At 57.9% G+C, this 12,136-nt stretch overlaps 1 protein-coding gene across 1 annotated transcript in view; it reads right to left on the bottom strand.

The window, feature by feature from the left end:
- Setd1b (SET domain containing 1B) overlaps positions 1–12,000 on the bottom strand; it is a 24,148-nt gene extending 12,148 nt beyond the window's left edge. The window contains exons 1-7 of the mRNA XM_023720526.1: positions 11,605–12,000; positions 11,291–11,389; positions 10,402–10,672; positions 8,350–8,462; positions 6,294–7,523; positions 1,996–2,817; positions 57–317 (exon numbers count right to left, since the gene is read on the bottom strand). Of these exons, the coding sequence (XP_023576294.1) occupies positions 57–317; positions 1,996–2,817; positions 6,294–7,523; positions 8,350–8,462; positions 10,402–10,672; positions 11,291–11,389; positions 11,605–11,778 (2,970 nt within the window). The 5' untranslated portion in view covers positions 11,779–12,000. The remainder of the gene's footprint in view (positions 1–56; positions 318–1,995; positions 2,818–6,293; positions 7,524–8,349; positions 8,463–10,401; positions 10,673–11,290; positions 11,390–11,604) is intronic.
- Between the last annotated feature and the right edge of the window lie 136 nt (positions 12,001–12,136).

Genomic DNA, 12,136 nt, shown 5'->3' on the forward strand with positions numbered 1-12,136 from the left:
GGGGGGGGGGGGGGGGGTCGGCAAGGGGAGCGGGGAACGGGGTTGCAGGGCACACCTTCATCCTCCTCGTCTACCGACGCCGAGGGCCGCAGCCGCTTCTGGTCGCCAGCTGACGCCGCATCTGGTGGCTCCTTCCTCTTGACCTTGAAGGAGGGCAGGCGGATGGCACCGCGCAGCCCAATGCCCAAGCCAAGGCCATCGTAGCCCAGGCCCTCGCCTTTGCCCCACGACTCCAGCAGACACGAGGCGATCCGGTCTTTGGGCTTTGGCCTGTCCTCGTCCTTGTGCTCCCCCGACTTCACGGGGGTGAGCGAGGCCTGTGGAGGAATGGCCAGTCATGGTGAGGTGCTGGCACTGCCCTGCTGGCAGCTTTCCCTGAGCGGCAGCCACAGTGGCACCACAAAAGCAATAGGTGCTCTTAGGTACACAGCTGTACCACAGCTGTACCCGTTTCACTTGAAGTCCTGAGGTCCTACCCTCGCACTAGGCAGCACCCACAACCCCAGCATGGCGGTCTGCACATCTGTAAATCCCAGGACTCTGGGAGGCTGAGGCAGGAGGATTTCAAGGGTGAGACTAGCCTGGACAAAATAAATAAATAATAATAAACTGGCCAGATAGCTCAGCAGACTAAAGCACCTGCTTAGGCAAATCACAGTGGCTGGGGTTCAATCCCTGACCTACCCTGCCAGCTCTGACCCCAGGGTGCACTGAGAGGGTGATTGAGACCGGGCGTGGTGGCACGTGCCTATAATCCCAGTACTTGGGAGGCTGAAAACAGCAGAATCACTATGAGCCTGATCTATGTAGTAAGATCCTGTAGACCCTATACTAAAACACATTTTAAAAAGGCAAACACTTTGGGGCCAGGGAGATAGCTCAGTAGAATAACCACTTGCCTGGCAAGCGCAAGGACCTGAGTCCAATCCCCAGTTCCGCCACAGGCCCTGGGTTCAGTAGCCTGTACTCCCCCAAACACACAGAAACTTAGCACCAAGTTTCACTGAGGCTGCCTCCCAGGGGGATGGGGCCAAATCAAAGAGAACTGCATTGAAGGGCCACGGTGGGCAGGCGCTCTGGACAGGGCTGCTTTATACACAGTCATCTGGGGATGAGCCATCAGTTGGCTGCCCTGCTACTACAGTGGGCTGACGGAATCAAGTCTCGTAAAATCTTAACCAGCAGCAGCGCCTCAGGGTTCATGCGGGTTTTAGTGTCCCATCATACCGCCTGAGCAAAAGGCCAACAGGTGTCACCCATCAGGCTGCAGTGAACAAGCCTGTACTGGTGGCAGTGGAGGGGGGGGGTAAAATTACTAACCCTGGTCACCTCTGGGGACAGTTGGGCGAGGGTACTGGGACGAGGACAGTGATTAAGGGATTTTATTTTTATTTTTTTAAATTTTATTTGTGTGTGTGTGTGTGGCCAGCTCAGTCCACCAGGGGGCGGGGCTGGCTGGCATGTGGTGCTGGGGGATTGAACTGCGGTCCCTGTGCTTTGCTAAGCTTGCTCTAAGTAGGTGCTTTAGGCCACTGAGCCATCTCACCAGCCCCATTAAGGGATTTTAAAATAGTAAAGATGCCAGGCACACACGTGGTGCTAGCTACTCAGAAGGCTGAGGCAGGAAGACTGCTTAAGCCCAGGAGTTTGGGGCCAGTCTGGATCCGAGACAATAGAGCAATACCCTATCTCAAAAAAAAAAAAAAAAAAAAAAAAAGACAAGATGTTCTCTTTCATGTAGAGAGGGTCTGTAAAACATTTATATGATGGCAAAGAGCCCAATCCTCTGTAAAAAGTGAAAGCGTGCTTGATCCTGCCAGGACAGGACTCTGAGCCCAGAACACGGGAGCAGGGCTCTGCGCTCCTAACAGCCACCAAGCACAGGATACGTGGCAAGGGCCAATGCAGAATTTGCTCTTGCATCTCGCTGCCACCTGGAGTGGGCAGCGGTGTCCAGAAAGGCATCTGGCTGGTTCCCATGGTACCCGCACTCACCTTGGCCATCCGCTCCTTCTTGTCCCACCACTCATCGAAGGCCCGGAAGGCCACCACCTCCACCATCTTGCGGTTCAGGTCCCGCTTCATGATGGCTTTGAGCTCCTTGAGTACCACCAGTAGGACACCATCCACCGTGGCCTTGTGTGGGTCCTCCTGGCGTGGTACATAGCCCGGGGGCGGCACTGAGGGGTCAAACTTGGGCAGGGGTGGCCAGTGCTGCCCGCGGCTCGGGCCACTGTTGCCGAGGGAAAAGGGGCCACGGTAGGGTGGCAGGTTGACAAACTGCAGCCCAGCAGAGGCAGCAGCAGCTGCAGCAGCCATGAAGGGGGGGTAGGGACAGGTGCCCTGGCCAGTCATCAGCCGGCTCAGCATCTGCGTCTGCATCTGGAAGGACATGGGCATCCCGCCCCACTGGCCACCCAGCACGTGGCTCATGTCCACCTGCATCACGGGGAACAGTCCAGGCGGGAAGGGCGGCAGTGGCGGCAGGATGGGTGGGGGCGGGACCCCAGGGGGTGGTGCCGGGAGGGGTGGTGGGGGCACTGCCACGGCAGGGTGGGCTGGGGGGGGTGGGGGTGGGGGTGGTGGCAGTGGGGGTGGCATGGGGAAGCCAGGTTGTGGTGGAGGGGGTGGCGGCGGCAGCGGCGGGAAGCCTGGTGGTGGGGGCAGTGGCAGGCTCGGCGCCAGCACATTCGGGGCTGCCACAGCCGCTGCTCCAGGGGTCACCACCATGGGCTTGGGGCAGTCAGCACTGGTGATGGGGGCTGAGGGCATCTCGTCGTCTGAGATCTCCATGTCCTCACCTGAGGACTGGTGGCCCTGTGGGGGAGACAGAGAGGGTGAAGCTAGGCAAGTGCTCCTGTCACTGCAGCATTGGCCAGAGGCACAGCCTTCCACAAGACTCAGGGCACCAGGCATGGTGGCCTGTGCCTGTCATTCCAGCACTCATGAGGCTGAGGCAGAAGGCCTGCTTTGAGTTAAGGCCAACGTGGACCACACAGTGAGACCTTATCTCAAAGAAAAAGACTCACAGGGGCTGGGGAGGGCTGGGAAGATAAGATAGCTCAGGGGTATAAGTGCTTGTTTGGCCAAGTGCAAGGTCCTGCGAGTTCGATCCCTGGTACGTCAGGAGACCAAGGCAGAGTCCAGCCCACTTGGCCATGTATCTGTCACTCAGCCTCCCCAAGTCTATTTCCCCAGTTTCATAAGGAGCATCACAGTGCCTGCCTCACCAGGTCACCACGAGTATCTACACATTCAGTCAACAAACATTTGCTCATACCTATGTGCCAGGCACTGTTCTAGTTACTGGGGACACAAATGTGACCAAGACATCTTGCTCTTGTAGAACTGAACTTTGAGACTGAGGAGGGGAAGGGGAAGGGGCAAGAGACAGGAAGTAGGCAGTAGTACAGCACAGAGACAGTGGGGGAGGGGAAGCCCAGGCCGGCAGATTCATTTTCAATTTGAGAGCTGTGGTTAATGGTGTGGACAGAAGCTAATGCTAGGGCTGACACCTCCGTGGGCTCCTGCATGTCCAGAGACCTCACATACAGTGACTCAGCCAATCCTTCCATCCACCTGCAAAGGGGAAGGACGTGTTATTTCCATTTTCGCCAGTAAGGAAGTTAAGATGCAGCTGAAATAACCTGCCCAAGCCAGGGAAGCACCCAGGAACGGGCTTGCCAGCCCAGCCAAAACGCCTGGTATGAGGGCAAGGGACTGGAGTGAGGCTTGGCAGCAGTGAAGGCTCAGTAGGAGCTCTGGTTTTGCTCTTCCATGTACCTCCCCACCATCATGGCCAGCTTTCTTAGTAGGGGCACTGTGGCACAGGACACTACCGGCACTGGGGTCTCATTTCTTATCTGCACAAAGACCTGACAATGCAGGGATCCTGATGACTTGGTGGATCTTGCTTATAATCCCTGCACGCAGGAGGACTCCGAGTTCAAGGCCAGCTCATACTACTTATTAAACGACTGTGGGTGAACTGTTTTGTTGACATTCTGCATGCTTCTAAGTAAGTACAATTAAAAAAAAAAAAAACCTGTGGGTGGACCTCCCCCAAATAAACACATATACATACAACACACACACAAACACCAAAGTGGGACTCCACTGTGATTTCTCTGACAAGTGAAGCAACAGACCAGAAGCTAGGTCTAGTGTGCATGCCAGTCATCCCAGCACTCTGAAGGCTGAGGCAGGAAAAAGCCCACAAATTCAAAGTAGTGAGACCTTGTCGAAAGAATGAAAGAAAGAAAGAGAGAGAGAGAGAGAGAGAGAGACAGACAGACAGACAGAGAGACAGAGAGACAGAGAGACAGAGAGAGAGAGAGACAGAGAGAGAGGGGCCGGGGAGATAGCTCAGCAGAATAAGCACTTGCTTGGCAAGTGCAAGGGCCTGAGTTCAATCCCCGGTTCCGCCATGAATAAAGTCTGAGAGAGAAAGACAGAGACAAGCAGAGCGTGCCCAGCTGACCGGTATGCACTGCTCAGGACCCTGCCCCTTGGGCCTGTTGCTGGAATGCAGAAAGTGGGAATGTGGTAAGGGTAGAAGGAGCAGGGAGGAGTCAAGGATGGCCCAGGGTTTGGGGAACTGAGCTTTAATCTGGGGTCCTCATGTTGTAGGTAGGTGGAGCTAGGAGGAAAGGGTCTGTAAGGAGGAAGGGGTCTGAGGCAGCTGTGGCTCTGGGGGTGGGGGAGGCCAGGAGCTCCTGGAAGGCCAAGGGGGAGCTGGGGTGGGGCTCAGAGGGAATTTGGAGTGGGTGAAGAGGAGGAACCCAAGCCTACAAGAGCAGAAAGCTCCATGCCCTACACACACACACACACACACGCACACACGCACGCGCCTTGCATATGAGGGACAGGCAGGCTGCTCCACAGAGCTCCCAGTGCACTGAAGTCCTTGCCGCTGCTCGCAGCAGAAAGAGGGTTAAGGCCAACAGCAGCCAGCCAATGGCAGGGATGGCCACGCCAGCCCGGCCTCCTGCACGGCGCGGGTGGGTCTTGCAATAGGCAGGCGGCGCAGGCCCAGGCTAGGATGGGAGGCAGACACTTGGACACCCAGTCCCACAGGTGATGAAACTGAGACTCAGGCGGGGAAAGTGCCATCCCTGTGGTCACACAACCCCGAGGCGGCACAGAACTCCGAAGCGGCAGCTAAGGCTCAAGGTCTAGGCCCTGCACTTTTACCCTCCGGCCCCTGTGGAGACGAGAGTCCCCCACTAACAGGTCCCCTCAGCGTCACTCTCGTTGCTCCACCTGCCACAGCTACGGGTACTGCTCGCACCTGGACTCACGCAGGGCGGCCCCAGGAGTATGGGTGCTGCTCTCCAAGCTGCCAGTAGGGGGCGCCGGAGACACAGCCTGGAGCTCAGCCAAGCTCCCAGGACGGGGCGCCTCAGACTCCTGCTCTAGGTCCTCAGTTTCCCCTTCCCCACTATCGCCTGGTGGAAGGCTCTTGGCACAGTTAATCCCCTGACCTGAGGCCACCCCTACCTCTGCCCACCTGTCAGCTCCCCCTGCCTGCATCCCAGCCCCTGAGCTGCCGGGTGGAGCCACCTGAACTATCAACCAGGTGGGCAGGAGGGCACACAGGGTGCGGGTTTTTCCTGTTCCTCCCTGAGGCAGAGGTAGCCTCTAAGGACCCAGAAGGAACCCTGCTCCGGGCTGCCCACCCCCTTGTGAGGGGGACCTGGCCTGTGGCATGGGGCAGAGTTTTCAGGCTGAGCACACAAGGACAATCTGCTGTCTGCATCTGGTCCCTGCTCCCCCACAAAAGGCCCTCTCACACCTTGCCCCTGGAGCTGGCAGCAAGAAACATTTCAGTGCCGCCTGCTCTGCCATCTCTTCGAGGGCACCAAGCTTTGAGAGAGGACAGTTCTCTGCCTGATCTCGTTTTCCTGGGCTACCTGAGCACCACAGCAAGCCTTGCTTATTCCTAACCCACCCAGCAGAGAAGGGCTGAATCAGCCCCACAGCTCAGAAGCACTGTGAGCTCTGCAAACTCTACCAAGTCTTAGAAAAGTCTGGACTTCACTGACACACAGAGCAGCAGACCTTGGCCATGTTCTCCTTTTCTCTGTGGCCGCTAGGGAGCTCAGGACCAAACCAACTGCTCAGTCACAGTCCAGCCTGGTGCTTTTCTGTAGCTTTTACTCTCAGCTCCACTATTCTATTGGCTTCCTTGGCCCTGATATCCCATCTTAGCCAGTTATCCTAAACATTTCAAGCAGGCAAGAGGGGAACTCAAGCGGACAAAATCAAGCCCAGACAGACAGACATGGTGGTACCTCATCCATCTTCTCTGAAGTTGGGGTCCTATCTCCACCCAGGTCCAAGGCCACATCAGCTGTTTGGCCCAGAAGACCAGAAGGGTCCGGTGGACCTGGTTCGGGTGGGGGCCGAGGCCCCAGGCACAGGTCCAGCTCGTCATCCTCATCCGAATCAGGCAGTGGTGTTGGGCTGATGTCCTCCAGGCCTGTGCTGGAGGGCGGTGAGGAGGGTGGTGAGGGGCCTCGGAAGCCCAGCTGGGAGTTGGTGCCAAAGGTGGCGAGCGGGGAGAGCTGGGAGGAGGAGGAGGAGATGGGGCTGCCCTCCATCTGCAGCTCAGTGTCGGAGTCCTGCTCCCTTAGGAAGGGCAGCTTGGTGCGCTGCTCCTTTAGGAGCATCTCAATGCGTGAGTCCAAGCTGTCGTGAGGCTTCTCAGGGCCTGCGGGTGATGACTCCAGCGTGGGGGTCCCCGGACTGTTGCAGGGCTCGGGACTCCAGCCGAAGGTGGGTTGGCCCCCCAGCTCCATGCTGTTGGTGTCAGGGGGTGGTGGCCCAGGCGGGGTGCCCGGCTTCTCCTTGGCCAGAGGCTCAGTGGGCGGCAGCGGCGGGGGTGCCGGTGCCCTGCGGAAGTCCCCACTGTCCCGGGCCCCAAAGGCTGCAGAGGCTGTGGGCTCCTCTGGGGGAGGCAGGAACGTGGGTGCTGGGGTCTGGTATGGGGAGAAAGCTGACTTGAAGCTGGAGGCAGGGGCCGCCTGGGCAGGGGGTGGAGTGTGGGCAAAGGTGGCTGAGTCTGGTGGCTGGGCCTTGAAGGCTGCGCTGCTGCTGCCCCCAGTGCTGCCCAAGGCCCCAAAGGGGAGATCGGAGGAACCCCGGAAGGGGGCTGTGGCCCCGGCTACGGCAGCCACTGCAGAATTATGGACATAATGGTGCTCGTGGCGGCGGTTGTAGGCGTCTGTGAACTTGCTCTCATGGCGCCGAGCCTTGAAGGCAGCAGCTGGGTCTTGGCTGAAGAGGTAGGAGGGTGTGGGCTGGCGGCTGGAGTAGCTGGAGTCTTGCGAGAAAGGGGTGCCCAGGCGTGGCGTGAGCGGGGTGCCCTGTCCATAGGAGTTGGGTGTGTCCAGGCGGCAACTGGAATAGGCTGTGTCCTGGGAGAAGGGTGTTCCACCGCTGTTGGGGGTGACTGAGGAGGAGCCAGAGCCGCAGCCCGCAGACAGACCGCCATCCTTCAGGCGCTTCAGGGCCTCCGACAGCTAGAGAGACACGGAGAGGTGAGACCCCAAGTCCGGCAGGGATAGATGCCGGGCAGAGCGGCTTGCCCTTCTCACTCTGGCGGCCAGGGAGCTTAGAACAAACCTCCATAGCACAAGCAAAGGAAGCAAAATCTTTGGGTAGTCTTCATATTTTTCTGTTCTAGGATTAGTCAATTATCTTCAGGAACTTTTGAGGATTTTCCTTAATCCCAGAGTCAGAGCAAGGAAAAGCCCCTGACATCTTGGCAGAAGCTGGGATTTCCTTCTGTCCTCTAGTGGTCGGACATCAGGAGCAGCCAGGCAGAGCCAAGTGCAAGAACTAGGATTTTGGGATTGAGAGGGTGGCAAGGGCTGCTCTGCCCAGGCCCACCAAGTCTTCTGATTTGAACAGTATGACACAGGAGGGCCTGATAGCAGCCCAGGTGACCACAATGGAGCCGACTCCCCAGGGTGGATGAGTGGGGAGGAGCCCATGTGGGCTCCCTGAGTAGGATTGGCAAGTGAGCGTCCCCGGATGTGGTGATCTGGCCTCTGGAATTGGGGGACTGAACCCCACTTTCTGGGGCAGATGCTGTGGGGCCCTGATACTGGACACTAGAACCCTGGACAGAGCACTGTTTCAGCATCAGGGTGGAAAAGGAGGGGGTCCAGAGGCCCCTTCTGTGTAGGCCAGAAGCCACCAGAACATAATGGGTCTCAGGGAGGCAGCTTGGCAAAGGTTGAGAGAAGATAAGGCTCTGAGACACCCCCACCCCCAGTTATGTGGTGTGGCAGCGCATCCATCCTGGACAGACAGGTGGGGGCTGGGGGACTAGTGACTACCCACCTGCAGGGTCTCATTCACTATTGGAGAGATGGCGTCCAGCTCACCCACTGGGAGGGTCTGGGGGGTGTACCGGCCGGTGACCAGCAGTTCATAGAAGCGCATTCGGGTTTCCCCTGCGACAGGCAAGAGAGGAACTGAGTGACACTCCAGACCGGGTAGCCCCAGTGGGAACCCCAACCTGCCTGACACCCTGAAAAGCCTGTGACCCTGCATGTACCCCCACTCTCGGCACTCCCATCCTCCCCTGCTTTCCACCAGGACTCCTTATCTGTGCAACAAATATGCAACAATGAACGTGATGCTTCTCATCCGGAGATTCAGAGTTTAATTCCTCGAGGAGCTGTGACCGTCCCAGCCCCAAATCTGCCCCTTGTCCAGAGCCCCTAAGAAACATCAGGTTACCCCCTTCACCTTCCCACTGAACAGGCAGCCAGGACAGAGCAAGTCTGGTGACACTGAGGCCACAGTTTGTTAACTACCTGGAACCAATGACCCCACAGTTTGCAAACCACTCTAGTGGCCTACTGCTGTGACAGCAGAGGACTCCAAAGCAGCCTAGGAACTCTTGGGGCCTGGGCACAGCCCACAGAGTCCCACTGGGTCCCACATGGCCTTCAGAAGAGAGGTCTTCAAAGCCGGGGTGACTAGCATTATTTATAGTTTCTATAGAGCCCCCAGAGGCAGCTGCTTACATATGCAAAAGAGATCCATTCCTTGAGCAACTCTACACTTTGCTGGTCTCTTTCTTGAAATACAAAGTTAGGTGGCGGTCTCCAAGGGCCTTTTTTTTTTTTCAGAAGTGAAATTGTGGTGAGACCTGGCGGCTCCTTAAGATGCGGGCATGTGATGGGGGAGGAGCTGCACAGTTCTCAGGGGGGCGCCAGACTGCAGCCACCCTCCCTTCGGGGGTTGGGCGGATTTCAAAGTCTGTACACCCCTCCCCCTAGAGATTGAGGAACTGGGGGTAGGGGCTGTGGGTTGGGCAGAAACCACAGGCTTGTGCCCCAGGAGGAGACACAACGAGGTAGATGGTAGCGCACAGGGCATAAATGTGCCCACGAGGGACACCACACCCATTCCCAACACCCTTTGTGCTCTCTGAGACTGGGAGTCAGCACGTGTCAGTCATGAAAAGCAAAACAGCACCAACAAAAGTTTAGATGTTCTTATCTTGGGCTTGGTCCATTGGTTGTCCCAAAGCTTGTGCTCAGAAAACCTGGGAACTGCACCTAAGTCCTCCCAGGCAGAGTTCCAACAGTGTCAGCCCTGGGGTGCCTGGTACCACAGCAGCAGGCACCTTTCATGCACGTGGGCTGCAGGCCCACTCTGGGTGATCCCCTCCCTGGTCCTAAAGCCCCTCCAGCTGGTACCCAGGAAAGGGTCCAAGGCCCCTGAGGAGGAGGTGTGGCTACCCAGCTGGGCTGGGCAAGGCGGGCCTCGGTGCAAAGAGGTGCTGCGGTCTCTTTAAGAGAGAGGAGGGATGAAACAGTGTCAACCCCGACACGAAGACCAACCCGCCCCCTTGGCTTCAGGGTGAGTGTTATCAATGAATGGCTCTGTGGCCCAGCTCCATTTAGGGGACAGGGGCACTGGGGTGGGGAACCCCAGTGCTTACTAAATCCTCCTTAGGTGAGGAATGCACCTCCTCCTTATATGTTTAAAAGCACCCTACTGGCTCTCCTAGAGCACCTCACAAATAAACAAACTCTGCCTCCTCCCCGATCACAGATAACAGCACTGGGGACACCTAAACTCAGGCCACCAGGGCTCCATGAGGGACCCCAGGGGTGTCACCAGTGGGAAAGCCTCTGGGTGGTCCCTAGGGGTGTTGTGATCAAGGACCCGGCACATTTGGTAAATTACAGCCTGTTTCCTAGCAACAGACAACACATTTAGCTCCATGTGACTCTGCCCTTAGGAGGGGGGCAAAAAAATAAATAAGATTAAAGGGGTTCCTGAGCCTGATGAAGAGGGGAGGGTCTGCCAATCCTGCAGTGCAGCTCAGGGAAAGAAAGGGATTCAGTAGCCCGCAGCTGGCTCTGGGCCACTCACCTTTGGTGTCCAGCTCCACGTGGATGATGTTGCCCATGACCGACGTGCTGTGCAGGTGCTGGACAGCCTCCTTGGCACCCCTGACTGTGGCAAAGACCACCTTGGCAATGCCCAGGTGCTTCTTGGTCTTAGGGTTATACAAAATCTCAACCTCCTCCACCTCCCCATACTTCTTGCACATGTCCCTCAGGAAGTTTTCACGGATGTTATCATTCAGCTTGGCAAATGTCACCTGCTTTGGAGGCACTGGGCCCACGTAGAACTCATCGATCTGCCCGAATGAGGGAGTTTGGAAAACATTAAAATTGAAAGAGAAAAACATAACATTCCCTTACTCAGTCCAGCCTTTTAACAACAATGATTTTTTTTTTAATTTTTATTTATTTTTTTGTAAAAAATACACGCGGGCGGGCCCGGGAAACCGGGGATTAAATCGTTTGGAACGTGGAAGTCCTAGAGGTTCGGAAGGAAAGGGGAAAAGAAGCAGTTTCTCTTTCTCTACCCTATATTCTGGCCTCTTCTCCTTGCTACAGGGTCAAGGGGTGACCCCTTTGGGCCAGGAAGTTGTCCCCTTACAGCCACCCGGCTGGGAAGGGGGGCGGGTCCCCGGCCAGGCCGCGGGGCAGGTAGGAGCCAGGTGGGGACCCGGAGCCCTGAGCGGGACCGGCAGGACACACAGTATCAGCGCCCTGATTACAGTTTCTCCCAGTGTTATTTTGTTTCCAGTGCCCGGGAGGGGACACGGCTTCTCCCCCCTCCCCCGCCAAAACTTCCCGGGCCCTGCGGGGCGGGAACTCAGAATCCCGCAGGGCTGGGCCGGGACTGGCGTTATTTTCGAACTCCGGGGTAGGGAGGACAGACCATGGGGCAGGGAGGAAAAGGGTCCCACCTTGAATTTGGGCACGGAGAGCTCCAGCTCCTTGTTTTTGGTCCAGATCCCGACGACCCGGGGATCTTCGACAATTTCCACCGGGCGGTTGCTGGACATCTGGTGGGAGGGGGGAATTGGGGGCGGTGTGGAACGGGAAGGTCGCCCCCCCTCCCCAGGCAGGGGTAGACCCCCTCTCTCCAGGCACCCGTCAGATCGCGGCAGGGGCCCGGTCTGACAGTTGGCCGAGTGGTCGGGAGGGGGGTTCCCAGCCGCTCGGCGCCTCCAGCCGGGGTGGCGTGGGGGTCGGGGGGAGGGGGTGGCCGTGTACTCACCGCCAGGCTGAAATGCTGCCCATCGTAGCGGTACAGTTTATGGTGCCCCTTTTTCAGAGCCGGGTCAATCATCAACTTGTAACTTCTCCAATGGTGGTTCCTCCTCTCGCCCGAAGGGCCGGGCTGCGGCGGGGGCTGCTGGTGATGGTGGTGGTGGGGGTGACTGTTCTCCATGCCGTTAACCCAACCTGAAAACCAGCAAGTTGTTGTCGTCTCCGCCGCGGCGGCGGGGGCCGCTTCCACACACACGCGCGAGCGAGAATCCGATCGGCCGGCCCCCACCCCCTCCCACCTGGAGCCCGCGCGCCCCGAAAGGAGCTGTCTCGCCGGCTCCCCCCACCAAAATAAATTTTTTTAAAAAACAACACGAAGAACGAAGCGAAGCGAATGAGCCTTCCGGGAGCATTACGCGTCCTCCCGCCCGGCCTCCGGCTCCGGGAGGCGCTGGGGGGCTTCCGGGGGTCCCCGCTGCGGGCCGGCGGGGCCCAGGGCGCCGGGAGGACGCGGACTCCGGCCCAGGGTGCCCGCCCGG

The sequence above is a fragment of the Octodon degus genome, unplaced genomic scaffold (genome assembly GCF_000260255.1).
Source record: "Octodon degus isolate 3935 unplaced genomic scaffold, OctDeg1.0 scaffold00076, whole genome shotgun sequence".
Lineage (NCBI taxonomy): Eukaryota > Metazoa > Chordata > Mammalia > Rodentia > Octodontidae > Octodon > Octodon degus.